This window comes from Centrocercus urophasianus, unplaced genomic scaffold, assembly GCF_019232065.1.
Source record: "Centrocercus urophasianus isolate 14NV4802_14NV808 unplaced genomic scaffold, USGS_Curo_1.0 seq_12, whole genome shotgun sequence".
In the NCBI taxonomy this organism is placed as follows: Eukaryota; Metazoa; Chordata; class Aves; order Galliformes; family Phasianidae; genus Centrocercus; species Centrocercus urophasianus.
The window spans coordinates 43691048-43707266 of record NW_024884364.1 but is presented as its reverse complement, the minus strand read 5'-3'; the positions used below and the strand labels follow the sequence as shown (position 1 = coordinate 43707266).

Genomic DNA, 16219 nt, shown 5'->3' with positions numbered 1-16219 from the left:
GGTCTGTATCCATTCAGAAAAATCTGTACAAAGAAGGATGCTGATATTTTGGTGGGATCTGCCTTGCCTACCTTTGGAAATCTAAAGACTGTGGATGCCCCACCATGGGATGCCAGATCCAGCATCTCTGTATTGTAATTTCCTGGAGACATTCAAGGTCAGACTGGACGTGGCTGTGAGCACCCTGATTGAGCTGTAGGTGTCCCTGTCCATTGCAGGGGAATGTGACCAGGTGACCTTTAATGGACTCTTCCAACTCAAATGATTCTGTTTGTATGATGCATCCTGGCCACATCAGGACATGTGACATGGACAGTCTGAGCATCGTGCTATGAGGGTTATCATAGCCCCAAGACACTGGGAAGCATCAATGAATCCATAGGTGCATGGCAGAGATGAGCTGAGGCCTGCAGTTGTCTACACCCAGACTTGAGCACACCATTTTTTTAGGTCATTCATCTCAAGGAAAGCCAATCCTCTAGCTATCAGTCTCACCTCGGTGCCAGGGAAGGTTATGGAATGGGTAATCTTGGGAGCCATCATGGACCAGTTGAAGGTCAACCAGGGGATCAGGCCTAGTCAGCATGGGTTTACGAATGGTAGATCCTGTTTGACAAACCTGATTTCATTCTCTGACAAGGTGACCGGCTTAGTGGATGAAGGTAAGGCTGTTAAGTGGTCTACCTGGACTTCAGCAAAGCCTTTGACACTGTCCCCCACAACATTCTCATGGCTACCCACAGATTGGATGGGCGTACGCTCCGCTGGGTGAAACACTGTCAGGATGACTGGGCCCAAAGTGTTGTGGTCAGTGGACTTACATCTAGTTGGCAGCCGGTTGCAAGCTGTGGCCCCCAGGGCTCAGTCCTGGGGCAGCTTCTATTTAACATCTTTATTAATGATCTTGACGAGGGGATTGAGTGCACCCTCAGTAAGTTCGCAGATGACACCAAGCTGGGAGGGAGTGCTGATCTGCCTGAGGGGAAAAAGGCACTACAGAGGAACCTGGATAGACTGGATCGATGGGCCAAGTTAACTGCATGAGTTTCAATAGGGCCAAATGTCAGGTCTTGCACTTTGGTCACAACAACCCTACGCAACCCCATGCTTGGGGAGGAGTGGCTGGAAAGTTGCCTGATGGAAAGGGACCTTGGTGTACTGATGGGCAGCCGGCTGAATATGAGCCAGCAGTGTGCCCAGGTGGCCAAGAAGGCCAATGGCATCCTGGCTTGTATCAGGAGTGGTGTGGTGAGCAGGACTAGGGAAGTCATCCTGGCCCTGTACTCGGCACTGGTGAGGCCTCACCTCAAGCACTGTGTTTGGTTTTGGGCACCTGAGTACAGAAAGGAGATGGAGGTGCTGGAGCAGGACCAAAGAAGGGCAACAAGGCTTGTGAAGGGCTTGGAGAAATGCCCTATGAGGAGAGACTGAAGGAATTGGGGCTGTTTAGTCAGAAGAAAAGGAGGCTGAGGGGAGTCCTTATTGCTCTCTTCCAATATCTGAAAGGTGCTTACAGCAAGAGCGGGGTTGGTCTTTTCTCACTGGTGACAGGTAACAGGACGAGGGAAATGGCCTCAAGTTCTCCAGGATAAGTTTAGGTTGGATATCAGGAAACACTTCTTTACAGAAAGGGTTGTTAAGCACTGGAATAGGCTCCCAACCAGGGAGGTGGTTGAGTCACCATCCCTGGATGTGTTCAAAAACCGTTTGGATGTGGTGCTCAGGGACATGATTTAGCAGAGGGTTGTTAGTTAGGGTAGGATGGTTAGGGTGTGGTTGGACTTGATGATCTTTAAGGTCTTTTCCAACCTGAGCAATTCTATGATTCTATGATTCTATGATTCTATGATTCTAGTAGACATCTTACCATGGCCCCCTCCAGTGATCACAGAGATGGACTTGGTCCTACTTTGATAGGCTGACACAAGGCTGATACAATCTCTCTTGTATTCCCTCCACATGCTCTTATAATGAAATCTCACCTAAACAAGCCTCATTCAACAGGTTGGCCCTGAAGCATCACACTCCCTGCTGCCACCCCACACTGCGGCACCCCCTTCCCAGTGCCATGAGGCACAGCAGTAATTTAAGAGTCTTATCCTAGGCAGATAGAGCTGCTGCTCTCTGGGGGCATTTTCCAAAGGTTGGGGCAGCTCTGATTTTCAGTTCAGAGGTCTTATGCTCATTTTCAGCACTCCTCTCGGGGCAGCAGGAGTCAGCAGACTGTCCTGCCATTGGTCTTGGTTTCATGCAATAGCTCAGGAGTGATATTCAGAAATAGCATTCAAAGGGATAGCCTCAAAGCTAGCAACTCCCCAGTTATAAAATTCCCTCCCTACAGAACACCAGGGCAGCCTTTGTGCAAAACTGTGTCGAAAAACCAAGAAACAAAATCAATGGGTAACACAATTAGTCTCCCTGTCCTTTGGTACACTCTCTAGTTACACATTGTTGACTCTAGCCCATCTCTGATCAGCGGTGAATGACTGAGCAGCTGTACCCTTTTCAAAGCGTGCACCTTTTGAGCTAATTGTTAAAATGCAACGAGCTTGTGAAAACAAAGGCACTGGAAATTATTCAAATCAAGACAAGCTCAGTCAGAACAAAAATCATTGAAAAGAAAGTCAAACTGGTTCACAAGATGAGTCAGAGAGCTTTAAAACTGAAGCCTCTGTATAAACATCATGCACTCCAGACCCTCCGGGTCTAAGGCTGTCGATAATGCTTCTTTTTAATAACCTTAAATGGCAACACCTCCACTACAGATAGCTTTACTAAATGAATCATGTAGTTCTTTCCTAGCAGTCAGACAAATACTTCCAGGTATAGAACACAGAAAATATTTTAAAGTCAGTACACAACACAGCACCAGAAAGAACAACATCTGCTTTTCTTTTTTTTTTTTTTTTTTTTTTTTTTTTAGATGTGTGAAATTTAGCCTGGCTATTGGTTTTGATAATAGAATGAAAGTGTGCCTGGTGCAATAAGACCAAAGTAGGATAATCTGACTACACCATGCTGCTATGTAAATCAAAAGCAGGGATAGCCTGAGCATGTCTTCAGGCTACACATTCTATTTCAGGTCCAGCTCGTGTCCCATTGACCCTAAAACATTTCTGTGCACATCTGTGGCCCTCTGATATTTTGCTACACTTTCTTCTTTCACTTGGTCTGAAATAACACAAAGGTCACCCTGCAGCATCAAAATGCTTTTGCTTGCACTTCCAGGGGTGCATAAGGACATAAGGGATGGTAGCAGGGGGAATGAAGCAGAGTAGAGGTTGTTCACCAACAACTGGTAATGACATGCATCCTTCCCAGCTGCATGGAGCTGGCCTACACCCCACTCTCACCAGAAATTTACTAAGAATTAAGCAGCGTGGATGGCTGGAGGCCAGTGCTCCAGTCTGTTCTTTGCTTTGCTTGGTTGACAGGTATAATCACAACTGTACCATTTGAAGATCAACATGCCAACTTCTTACACAGGCTTGCACTTTCTGCTCGTAGCTTTCTTTTGTCAGAGCTCATGGGCAATGAATCTGCTTCTGAGTACATCGGAGCAGTGTCTCCAGGAGCTCCCAGAAGGCACCAAGCACACACAGAGACCTCCTGGAGCTGGACAAGCCTGGCCCAGCAGTGGTGTGGACACACATCCTTGAAGGGCAGGCTGGAATGGAAGGTGCCTGTGTGAGGGAAGCACAGCTTCACATGGTGATTTTGTGTTTCTCCCAGAGTCAGAGTGACAGACAGGTAAATGAGAGCAACACACACAAATTTAGATGTCTGGGATCTAAGCACATGCACCAAGCAATTTCTCAGCGCTAATGTGTGACTGGCACACATTGGTCTTAGCACAGCTAGGGAACGTACAAAATGCACATTTATATGTGTACGTGTGAATTGTAGGCATCTCTCAGATGTAAGATACTGACATGCTGAAAGAGGAAAACTGCCAGTGCTTTTGGAGCATGAGTCAGACCTTCAAGAGCTGGATTCCATTGAGGTGGATGGAGTGATAATGATCTGCCCATGCTGAAGATCTGGTTCTTAGAATAAAATATTATTTCAAGGAGTCTGAGTGTGGGCTTATGTCCTCTTCTGAAAAAAAAAAGCACCTCAGTGCAAAAAACACATGACTAGTTACCTGGTGCTGCCCACCAGGAGCAGGCCCAGTCCCCTGCCACACCTCAGGGACTTGTGGCTGCCATCAGCACGCTGGGCACCATGGAGTCATCATGGAGGGACGATGGGAAGTACCTTCCCTGATGGCTTTCGTATACTACAGTGGAAAATTCTAAATGTAGTGGACAGCTTTAGACCTGTAACCTGAAAGCAACCCTGCTATGACAGGCATTTTACCCTAGAAATAGGGCTCAGAGTGGAGATCTCAGTCTTAGTTGGGCCTGTTCAGCCCTGGTGTGCCTCTTCCTCCTGCAGAGACCTCTTCACCCCAGGCCCTGCTGGGGCTCCCATGCACAGACAGGTGCTGTGGCAGCATCCATACCCAATGATCACCTAAAGGCTTGCACATGCAGAACGAGATGATGGGCTGTATGCAACAGTGGAATTGCTCTGAGGTGAACAAGTTATGGGGTGTGGCTGAGGGAATTGGGATTGTTCAGTCTGGAGAAAGGAGGCTCAGGGGAGACCGTATTGCTCTTCACAGCTGCCCGCAAGGAGGTTGAAGCAAGGTGGGGTTTGTTCTCTTTTCTCAGACACCAAGTGATAGGACACAAAGAAATGGCCTCAAGTTGCAGCAGAGGAGGCTTAGTTGGATATGAGGAAGAATTTCTTCACAGAAAAAGTGGAGTTGGTGGAGTCCTCATTCCTGGAGGTTGTTCAGGAGGTGTGAGGACAAGGCATTAAACACCATGGTTTGTGGCAGACTTGGCAGTGATATGTGATGGGTGTCCTTGATGATCTTAAGGGACTTATTCTATGGTCCTGATGTGTTTCTTAGGGTGAAAAATCAAGTCCTGCAGTAACACTGTCTAAATTATGTTTGGACTGTTAGAAAAGGTGCTGTTGCACAAGGCTTACGGTGGGCTCAGGGCTGCCTCTCAGCAAGTTGTGTCACTTGTGCACTGAGATGAGAGCATACAAGTAACACAGGGATTCCAGTTAGCAGGGCTCTCCTGACTGGTGGGCCCTTCTGCTCCCAGCTCCACACATCGTTCTTCCTCCACTTCACGGAGGGCCTGCACTTTTTAATAAAGTTGCCCATTTTGGAAGAAAAAGAGGAGGCCTAAACTAAACGTAACTAACCTGAAAGGAACAAAAGGTACTCCCGCTGGTTCCACTGGGGCTCGAACCCAGGACCTTCTGCGTGTAAAGCAGACGTGATAACCACTACACTATGGAACCGCTACGGAAACAGGCCGTTGTGGCGCTCCACCTATTGATGAAATGCTGCGCTCTTCGCTCCCCCCGCCTTCGGTCCCGCCCACATGGAGGGAACAGACCATTGGAGGAGCGCGCGGAGGGGCGGTTCCCTCCCCTGGCGGTTTGGCCGGGAGGGGCAGTTTGTGGGGGGGGGGGGGAGGGAGGAAGGAGGGAGGAGCAGTATGCCTGAGCAGGTCAAGTTTTTTCCTGTCAAAACTGTGGGTTTTACTTCAGTCGGTGCAGCTTGTGCTGCAGCACGCTAACAAAACGCAAACCCTGCTTTCCTTAGGCAGTTCTCGTGCCCGTCTCTTTCCCTGCGTTGGTTCACAAAGAGGTGGCGAAATCTGAGTGTTGTAGTTGGCTGTCGTCTCCATAGGCTCCAAGTATAGGCTGAGACTGCAAATTATGCCATTAGGCACTGCTTTCCAGAGCATTCCGCTGATTTTTTCTGCAGATCTCTTTGTGGATTTTTGGTGGCTTTTTCTTTAATTTTTTACATTGTTCTCATTTTTACAGGGAGTGCCCTGGTGATTCCATGGTGTTCCTGTGTAGTTTCTCGCCCTTTCTTGGCTCATGTTTCTGGTTTTGTGTTCTTTTTGCCAGGGATGCTAAGTTTGATGTCTTTTGTCTGTTGTCTTTGTGTCCCAGAAATGTCCACTGAGGGAAATGTCTTTTCCCATTTACCCACGCTAACCTTGCAAGGCTCATTTACCAACAGGCTTCAGTCATCACACTGATTTTGATAGGAAAAAGCCAGATAACGTGACTGTGTGTTTTTTTCTCCTTTATCTCTTCTTTTTATTCCTTCTGTTACTGACAGATCGCTCAGCTGGGGACTTGTCCCCTGGCCAGTGCTTTAAAATACATGGCTGGATCACATAAAAATACTTTCCTAAGCTTGATAGGGTAAGAGGAGGGGAACCACGGTGCAGAAGGAGCACATTCACTCCCACTGTGATCATCTTCAGCCTTTTTGAAAAATGTTGGTTGCATCACTTTGTAGTGGGTGCTTCCGAGACATGAGCCTGAAGCAGATTTTGAATTATGCATGTGGAATGCCTGCATGAAGGCTGGCTCAGGAGGTTGGTGTTTCCAAAGCGTTTGGGGAACATAACACATGCTGTTACTTCAAGGGCTGCCTGTAAAGGAGTCTCCTGATTTTTGCACTGGCAGCATAACTTTTTTTTTTTTTAATTCTGCTCAGCTGCTCAAAAACGTATTAGAGAATTTTGTTGCCTACTGCCTGTTGATGCTTGCTAAAATGCTTTTCACCTCCTTAGTATGTGATATGTAGCTGCTGAGCAAAAAAGCTCAGCATGTGTGTGACTTGGTGGTGGGACTGGTATGTTCCCTTTGCCTCATGTGGAAACTAGGATGGCTTAATTAGGTCCAGCTGATGTCCTTGGACTTAAATGGGAAAGGCTATTTGGAAAGCTACATGTTACTATGATCCCTATATGTATCTGGAGAGGTGGCTCATTCCAACACATCTGACTGTCATTTTGTCGGGTCACTTCAGAGCACTGAGAAGGGATGAGCAGCTTCCATGAATAACAAGAGAAAACATGCTGGGGAGACATTGTCCTATGGAAGATAACAACTAAGGATTTGGTTCTGTTCCCACTGATCTTGGATGAAAGATTTCTGAATGTGTGTGTTTGGTGGCCCTGCTAGGCAGGGGGGTTGGAACTACATGATCCTTGAGGTCCCTTCCAACCCGGGTGATTCTGTGATTCTGTGATTCTGTGATGGATTTGTTGGCTATTGGAACAAGCCTTATGGCCTCTCATTATGCAGAAATCTTGCTAAAAGCCAATATGGATGAATTTATCAGATGCAGTAAATATTTTATAAATGACATGTATCCCCAGAGTGCAGGGGAAAGAGGTTATGATGTATTTTTACTTGTATGCTTTTTGGCAGGACAGTGTGATCATACATAAATGATTAGCTACTGTAACTCGGATAAGGGAAAGTGCATCCTGCCAGAAAAGCAAACATCAAAACTCTCCTGGGCTGTGCAGAATTAGGGCGCCTTGTGTGGATTTTATTTGCTGTCTCATTCCACGGAAAAGGAGTGGCTTTGAATATGGAAGCTTGTGTCCGGGACTCCAGAAACTCAAAGAACTAGCTCATTCAATCGAAAAAAGCATATTCGCATTTTTCGCATTCACACAGTGCTTTCTGCTTGCTGGCTTTGCACTTCAGGTATCTTTTACATGTTAAAAAACGTGCCCATTCTATCACAGTGAGGGAACTCCTCTGTCTGTCCCAGAAGATGATCTGATCACTGTGTCCAAGTACCTTCACAGTGTTCTTTAGAACTGACACCAAACTGATGGCAAAAATTTATTGAAAATACCATGCTGTAGTATTACTAAAGCTTTGGAGCAAGGGCATCAAGATCTTCATCTGATGGTCTCTGTTCTGTCCCATCTATTTCCAGGACATGGCCTTAGTGAATGCCATCATGAGGAGAGGCTGCAAAAGGAGTACTGTGATCCCCATCCACACAGTGCTTCCTGTCACCATATGCATCCTAACCCTGACCTTAGCCCATGCATTGTAACCTGTGGCCTTCTTTGGGCCCACAGCCCTTACACTGACCCCACAAAATGGCTGCTGTGCTCTGCTCCATCACTGCACAGGGAGACCATGAGAGCAGCTCCTCTCTGGCTTTCAGAAGAGGGCAGAAGGACAGAGTGGGGGTATGAGTGGTTAGTGGTGTGATGGATGCTGAGGGCTGTACCTGAGAGTATAGTGGCAATATTACAGTACCAAACTTATTCTGGTACCTAATATTTATGAGTTGTTTGGTAGTATATGTGCTCAAAATTGCAGTGTATGGGGCTTGTTGTGTCAACACTGAGCAATAAGAAATGGCCTTGGGCTTGATGGCGCTGCCCTTCCTGGCACCTGTGAGGTGGCTGAGTGCCCACAGACAGCAAGGCAAGGAGGTGGGTAGGATGTGCAGGCTCTGCGGTCAGGGTTTGACTTCAGAGTATATGGCAGCATGGCTTTCTAACCACACAGGTCAGCCACAGTGGCAAACTGACCCCTTTCTAGGAGTTACACTGGGGAGGGACAAACTAAGCCATGAGCTTAGTTCCCTGAACTCATTACACTCTTATGGGGAGAATGTGTGCGCAGATAGCGTCTGTATACCAGTGTATGCATACAGTGCCTCTTGGCAAATGAATCTGGCAGTATTTCTTTCCTTAGGGGCTTTCATTACCATACCAGTCACATCAGGGAACCAAATACCTGGGCGGTCTGTATGTGTGTTTATCCCCTGTGTGCTAGGTAGGTCTGCTAAATTGCAAATCACTGCCTCATCCCAGCAGAAAGGCCTTTCCTCTGGAGAGAGACCATGTGACTTCAGATGTGCAGACGATAACTTCAGCCCATCCCTTTCTCTGCCTGAGATACAGGAGGCACGGTGACTAGACAGATCTCCAATAGCATGCCAGCAGCACAGCTGGAGGGCTGCAGCCAAGAACTTCTACATCATGATGAATATGGCATTTACCCTTGACTGCGTCTGAGGAGTGAGGCTCAAGAAATTTCCTCTCGGGAGGCTGTATCAGTAGGTGGAGAGTAAGTGCTTTGTGAGCTCCAGAGCCCCAGGGAGGATTGGAGTGCTGGTTCTGCAGAGCTGCGCCCCTCATTATGCAGTTCTGGTTCCAGAAAGGGACTGCTTCTGCTTCGGGAGGAAGCTTCTGAAGGTAACTCTTGTGGAAAAAAAGCAGGTAATTTCTTCAAGTCAGATATGTATCTTTTTTTTTCTTAGCTCACTTTTAAAGAGCAACTTGCCTGTATCCTAGGTCTTCAAAGTGAATGAGAGAAGGGCAGTGCTTTTGCCCTGAGAAAAATCACTGTGCTTCAAGCTGTCAAGTTTGACCTGGACTGGATCAGTTATCCAGAGCTTCTGAATACGGGTAAGATCAAATAACTTTGAGACTTCTGTATTTCTTGTACTTTTTGCTTTAAGAAAAAGACTTTATGTGATGATAGTCTTTGTTCTGATGCTTAACTTAACTCTCATTAAAACCAATATAAATTTCATCTGAAGCATGAATTTAATTTGTAAGTTGGCTCAAATTTCCATACATTTGTTCTCGAGTTTTACGTTTTGGTCAGTATTCCCCTTCAAGTAAGGAGAGGGAATATCATGGGATGTCATTAAGATTCTGCTCATTATCTGCAGGACAATTTATAATTTATAAATCTGAAATTTATAATTTCAGATTTCCCTTTTTCTCTGTGGTAAGAAACTGCAACTGTTGCTGATTTTTACACTCCTGTTGGGTCCTCTTACTAGAACTAATTTGGCCACAGGATTTTGAGCTTTCTGCTGGCTTCCTAATGGCTTCTCCTTTTGAGGCTCTTAGAGTTTCTGAAAAGTGATATGATATCATCTTCATAATCCAGGGTGATCTGCACCTAGTTGTGTGCTTGTATTTTCCACCTTCCTTTATTACCACACTCTCCCCACAACCTTTCTGTGCAAAAACTGAGGCTGTTTGCTTTGCTTATTTTTTACACAAGAAGTGCAAATACTTTGTGTAAATGTATGCTTTATTGACTGCAGATGGAATGAACTAACTTTCACACATCATTTTCCTACAGATTCTTTTTGGATTTACATGCAGTTCTTGAACTGAGTGTTTGAACAATTGCCATGTTCACACCTTTTCGGATCTTCTGTTTCCTTACTTTTGCAGTACGTTTTTGGGCTCAGGAATATTAGTCTACCTTAATAAGCTGGAATGTCTGCACCCTATTCTCTTTCACTTTGGCTTTGCTGGTTTCCCATTATTACTACATCCATTCCATATTGATTCCTGGCCCAAGCATTGATGTCTATCAGCAGCCATTGCCAGAAGTGACTCCAGCACTTTTGTACAGGCCTTAGCCTTGCATCTCTGAGCAGGCTGAAGATTTTTGTCTGCTGTGTATTTGAAACAAATTTATTAAAACAGAAAGGCTTTCTCATTTCTTTCTTTCACTTAATAGAAATGTCAGTTTGTCCTGTGGATGTAAAATAACACAGATTTAAGCATGCACTGCTTTGTCTATATTTGATCTTCTTCTGTCATTTGGCAGGCCAAATTCAAGTGTTGATTTACAGAATTATTACTCTGGCAGTCCACAGCCAAGTTCTCTTTCACTGCATTGGTAGCTTCATCCCTCTTTTTGCAGAGTGAGTCTTTTAGCTAATGAAATCTCTAAGTCGTCTCTAGATCCTTATCCTTGACAACCCCAGCTCTGGCAGTAAGACAGTTTTGAAGAGCTGTCCCTTTACAGGTACCAACCTGGAAGTTATGATTTAATGTACAAGGTTCTCTTTTCTAGGGTATCTTCTCCTTCCTCCTTCATTTCCTCAGCGCTACGTAGAAGAGAATCCATCATAAACCAATGTTTCATGATTCTCAGGACTCTGAAGTCCCTGTTTCCAAAGGAAAGCAATTCTGAATGAAGCTTGCGAGTTGAAGGAAGTTGAAATGTTAGTAGCAAGAAGACATCAAAGTAAAGTCTCTGGTGTGGGAAGTACCCATCCACCCATCTGATCTTCATGGAGAAAACTGTCCGTGTCTCGCTACGTCTCCAACCACACATACATTCTAACATTTTATGGGTGTAGATGGTAACTGTATGTTAGTAAGTATGGTTGAAAAAGGGAGGGAGGGGAGGCAGGAGGCACACTGTTGGAGAAAGATACTGAAACAATTACAGAGGAAGTAGCATACGTATGGAATTTCATCCAAACCAAAACCAAAGGGGCACTTTTTCAATCTTTGTTTATCAAAGATAAGAAACAAGTGAAGCTGAGAAGTTAAAGCTTAGCAGCTGTCATTCGTATGGCTTCCATATCCACAAGTTTGGTCTAGCTTACACTTGTCCACAATAGCATGGCTTATCTAAATTTTAAAGATGAGCAAGGCTTGAAAGAATGGCTTGCTGCCCAAAGGACCTGCAGCCTGATGTCATTAAAGTTCAGCTATAAATCTTCACAAGATTTTCACTATTTTTGAGGCAGCCTTGTCTTTCTGTGACTGATGAACTAAAGGTTTAATTATTTGGGGCAGCACCTATTACATTCGGATCAAATGCTGCTGGTTCATCATCTCTGTAAATCAGGCTCTTGACAGTGCTGGTTCTGAAACCCAAACTTCTGAATGCTGCAGTTCAGCTTTCAGAGCAGGGTGTGCCACTTCTGCTTTGCTTAGTGCATCTCTGTTGGCATGGTTGGAGCAATGTTTTCTTTTGCTTCACTGGATTGGCAATGTATTTGGTGCCTGTCTATCACAAAATTGCCTTTCTGCTGAACTGAGGGAAATGTAACAATTTCTTAGACTTGTATCTGAGCTATTGTCTGACTTTTAGTGAATGTGACAGACTCTCTCTCTTATCTCTTAAAGGTAAATCAGTGGTACAATATCCAGAATGCTAGCATAGCACTATGTCCCAAATTCTTATCTAGGAATATATATCTAGGAAACCTTTTTCCATATCTTGAGACAAGGCCAACTTTGCATTTCATCTGTGAACACTTGGGGATCTTTTGTAATAGCAAATGATGGTTTACCAGGAACTTTGCATTGCATTGCATTGCAAATGCAGCATTCACAGAAAGCACTTCAGTGTTTCAGATTCTTGTTTTTCAGCCTTCTTAGCTGTGGAAGGCCCTTGTTGTTGTTGCTTGGTATTTTTCTATGAGTTTGGCAGGGAGCAGAGCTGGCTTGAACTGATGCACCTTGAGAAAGGGTGCGGCTCAATTAGGAGCGAAGAAGAGCACTTGCTTGTAGGAGATGCTGGCTATTTTCACAGTGGGTTGTTCCCTTGGTCATGGTCTTTTGGTTGGTCCAAAACAGCAGAAAGTGAATTCACTATGCCTGGATGGAAGTTGTGTTTGCTCAAGTCTCCAATTGATGTGGTTGTACTGGAGCCTGGAGATGTGGGTTGTGAGAAACTACTGGGAGACAAGGTAGTAATTTGAATGTTTGCTGTGCCCACTGTAGAATAGAGGCACTGGGGATTGATGATGGTGATTCCCCTGGATTAGTTCACTGATGGCCAGCTAAGGCATTTTTAAGGGGCTTATTGATATTGTATAAGATTTCCTCCAAGCTTTGAGTATGTGTTTAAGGCTTCATTTACTGCTGTTAGCATGAAATTCTATTCTAGCCTCTCTCTTTATTTCTTTGCTCAAAGTGGGGATATAAATTGAAGAACTTAGAGGTAGGGGAAGGGTGCAGTCATCCTCCAGGTGCCCCTGGCTTGGGACAGCCCACTGATTGCCATGGACTGTGTGGAGCCCTGAGAAGCACTGATAGTTCTATTTGGGGCTCTCGTTGCCTAGTTGCTGGAGTCATGCTGCCCTGCCCATCAATGTAGGTGGTCATGCTGGAAGAAGGCTTAGACTGTGAGCTCTAATTGTTTTGTACTCGGTCTTAGTCTTCAGATCTCCAGCTGGCTGGTTTGAGATGAGCTAGTGAAGACTCATGACTTTCTTAAACGGGGCACGTGAGGAGACGGTATTCAGAATGATAACAATTGTCTGTTAAGCTTTTAGCAGTCTCAGAGTGCTGTATTTGATGCTATTAAAACCACTGATTGGCTTAAACTTACTGTAACAGGACTTTTTTTGGATTTCAGTTTCACTTCAGAGGGAAGAAAAGCATAATCCATCATGAGGAAGAAAACCCCTCAAGTCCTTTACTGAAATAAATACTGACTTGGATGATGATAGACCTAGCTCAAGTGTGGGATACCCATGTGTTGTGGGATGCTGAAAATAGGGTATAAATGTAATATGATTGATTAATAAATACATACAAGCTGGAAACAGTCTCACAACAATAAAGGCATTCTGACTATTGAAGCAGAAAACAAAGCAGTTATACATTTTCCTGTCTCTTATCCTCCTTTTGCTAATTAAGAAAAAGCAAAAGCAGTTAAGCATTCATTTTATGCTAAGGGATTTCTTCTTTGTTTTAAAACCCAGATAAAAGAAGAATGAGTATCAATGAAACAAAAAGAACAAATGCAGTAATTGGGATGTGTTAGAATTACTAGAGGGAAACATACCCCAGGAGACAGAGGAGAGTGATCACTGTGATCACATAAGAAATCCTCAGCTAAAACAAAATTCAGTCTCTCTCAGAGCATTCATGATGTTTTGTTACCTAGAAATTAACCTATTTTGTATTTCAGGGGGATGTTAGTCTTTTGAACTTGTTGATTTGGAAGCATATGGCATTAATGTTTGATCCCATCGAGTGAGGGGATGAGTAAGTGCCAGGATATAAACCCAGAAAGCCACGCTACAAAATGCCCTGTACTTTTTTTTTTTTTTTTTTTTTTTTTTTTTTATGAAACCAAATTTTTTTTGTTAGAATGTTTCTGTAAAAATGCAACAGAAAACTTGGTGCTTTATTTCAGTGAAATCTGTTTAGGAAGCAATTTGCCATGGCACCATTATATATATGGTCCCTGTGCAGTTGGTGGTGGTTTTTATTGTGTTGTGTATCAGTCAATGGTGGGAATTTCCATTCATCCAGCATCTGTAAGGATCTGTAAACAAAGCGTTTATCAGCATTGGAACAGGGAGGTGTAAGGTGGTAAATGGGATGGTAGGGCACCTTTTCAGTCAAGAAGGGCGTTAAGAGGGCTGGTTATTTTTGGGGGGGGGGGGAGTACAAAATAGGTATGGTTTATTTGGTATTGTTTTTGCAGGATGTGCTTCACAGTCATTATGGGTGGCTATAGGTACTTTATATTCTCTATTGCCAAGCGTGTGTATTTTCCTCTCTTCCTCTTAGTGGTGGTGTGAGGATCACAGGAGCCTTCCTTGTGGCTGGAAGAAGTGCACAGCAGACACGTTTAACACCAATGGCTGAGAGAGACATGCTTCCTTCCAGCAGTGATTAAAACCAGAAATGGAGTGCACCGTTAGCACCATGGGGTGCAACTCTTCTGCAGATTACAGTAAACACAAATATAATGAAACAGGTGAGCACTGCCATCATTTCCACGTCCAAAGTTGTTCTCTCCATAGCACTGCAAGAGGATTGCAAGATATTATTTCCCACCAGTCCTGTTGTCAAACGCTTGTTGAGATAAAATTACTTCACAAATATTGTCTCTAATTAAAGGAGTGCATAACTTTCAGATGCCAGTTGAGGTCAGGGCAACTGCAGAGCACCTCTAGCATCTTACACATGAGGTTGGAAAAAATTCATACAGAAGTCATATTTCAGATGTGCTCACGTGTGCTCTCACTGGCGAAGTATATAGGATGAAGGATTGAGGAGGCCTTTTGTGGCCTTCCACAACATGAGGTTCCTAAGAAGACTGCCCCAGTTTCCCTGCTGCTGGGTGATCCTGGTATTGAAATGGATGCAACTAAACAGAGCTACTATAACTCTTTTACTCTACAACTATGCCTTTCCAAATTGATCTTCTGCCATACAAGGTGTGTGGCCTGAAATTCTCCCTGCAAGCCTTTGAGACTGTTGATGGAAAATCCTCACAGCACTTGCACAAAGATTCAATTAAAAACTTGATGTATTGGCCCCCTGCTTTTCAACAAAGCACATCCTAGTTTTGAGCACATGGGGGTTTTGCACAGAATCATGGAATCATAGAATGGCTTAGGTTGGAAGGGACCCCAATGATTATCAAGTTCCAACCCTCCTGCCACATGCAAGGTCACCAACCTAGCATTTAATACTAGACCAGGCTGCCCAGGGCCCCGTCCAACCTGGTCTTGAACACCACCAGGGACAGGGCATCCACAGCCTCTCTGGGCAGCCTGTTCCAGCACCTCACCACTCTCTCTGTAAAGAACTTCCCCCTGACATCCAACCTAAATCTACCTTCCTTCAACTTAACACCATTTCCCCTTGTCCTGCTGTTATCTACCCTGTCAAAGAGTTGATTCCCCTCCTGTTTATAGGCTCCCTTTACGTACTGAAAGGCTGCCATGAGGTCACCCTGCTGCCTTCTTTTCTCCAGGCTGAACAAGCCCAGCTCCCTCAGCCTGTCTTTGCAGGAGAGGTGCTCCAGCACCTGATCATTTGTGTGGTTCTCCTCTGGACCCTCTCCAACAGCTCTCTGTCTTTCTTATACTTGCCCTCTCCAGTTGCTGGATGGCAGTCTTTCTGCTCTTCAGCAGTAGTAAAGTTATGCAGGACTGTCATTGTATCTGCAGTCTGAATCCCTCTAATGCATTAATAATGTGATTTTAACAGGTACTTGCTGGTGGAGTCACCTTCCACAAATTATATTTTATTTTACAGATACATTGTAGCCTAGTGTGAAAATTATGTTCTGGTTTAATCCTGACAATAACAACATAGTAATAAGTACAATTAAAAATAATAATATATATAAAAGAGAGGAAATATTTAGGTAGATTTGCAACATTAAGCACAGTTATCAACATATTCCTGCCTGATACCTGTGGGGTTGTGCCACGTTAAGTGCACGGGGTCAGACACTGAGCAGCCCAGATGAGCATTATTGGGATTGTAATGGCTCTGATGTTAGAAATTAGTTTCTATGCTGGTGGCTCTGCTCTGCCCCATAGGAACTCTTCTAACCAGAAAAGCTGGTGACAGGCTTGCTGTCAGGTCTGGTGAGGGGAAGCGATTTAGACCCTAGAGGTTATGTATGGTAGGGAGTGTGCTCCCACTCGTGCAAGAGCTGTACCTTTTTCATTTAGGAGGGGTAAGATTTCTGCAGTCTTTACTGATTTTGGCTTTGTCTGGACTTGAGAACTTTAGCACTTTAATTGTATTACATAGTACTAATTTTACCACATTAGTGGTAA

The 16219-nt window shown here is 44.5% G+C and overlaps 1 protein-coding gene and 1 non-coding gene across 3 annotated transcripts in view; one reads left to right on the top strand and one right to left on the bottom strand.

Annotated features, from left to right (window-relative positions):
- Positions 1-5291: 5291 nt before the first annotated feature.
- On the bottom strand, positions 5292-5364 carry TRNAV-UAC. The gene has a single exon. It is a non-coding gene; the product is annotated as a tRNA-Val (tRNA).
- A 3477-nt stretch (positions 5365-8841) lies between these two features.
- The window catches only part of PPEF1 (protein phosphatase with EF-hand domain 1), a 27734-nt gene continuing 20356 nt past the window's right edge, over positions 8842-16219 (top strand). For both annotated transcript variants that reach the window (XM_042809484.1, XM_042809483.1), the window contains exons 1-3: positions 8842-9107; positions 9207-9320; positions 14208-14397. In XM_042809484.1, the coding sequence (XP_042665418.1) occupies positions 14325-14397 (73 nt within the window). In that variant the 5' untranslated portion in view covers positions 8842-9107; positions 9207-9320; positions 14208-14324. The remainder of the gene's footprint in view (positions 9108-9206; positions 9321-14207; positions 14398-16219) is intronic.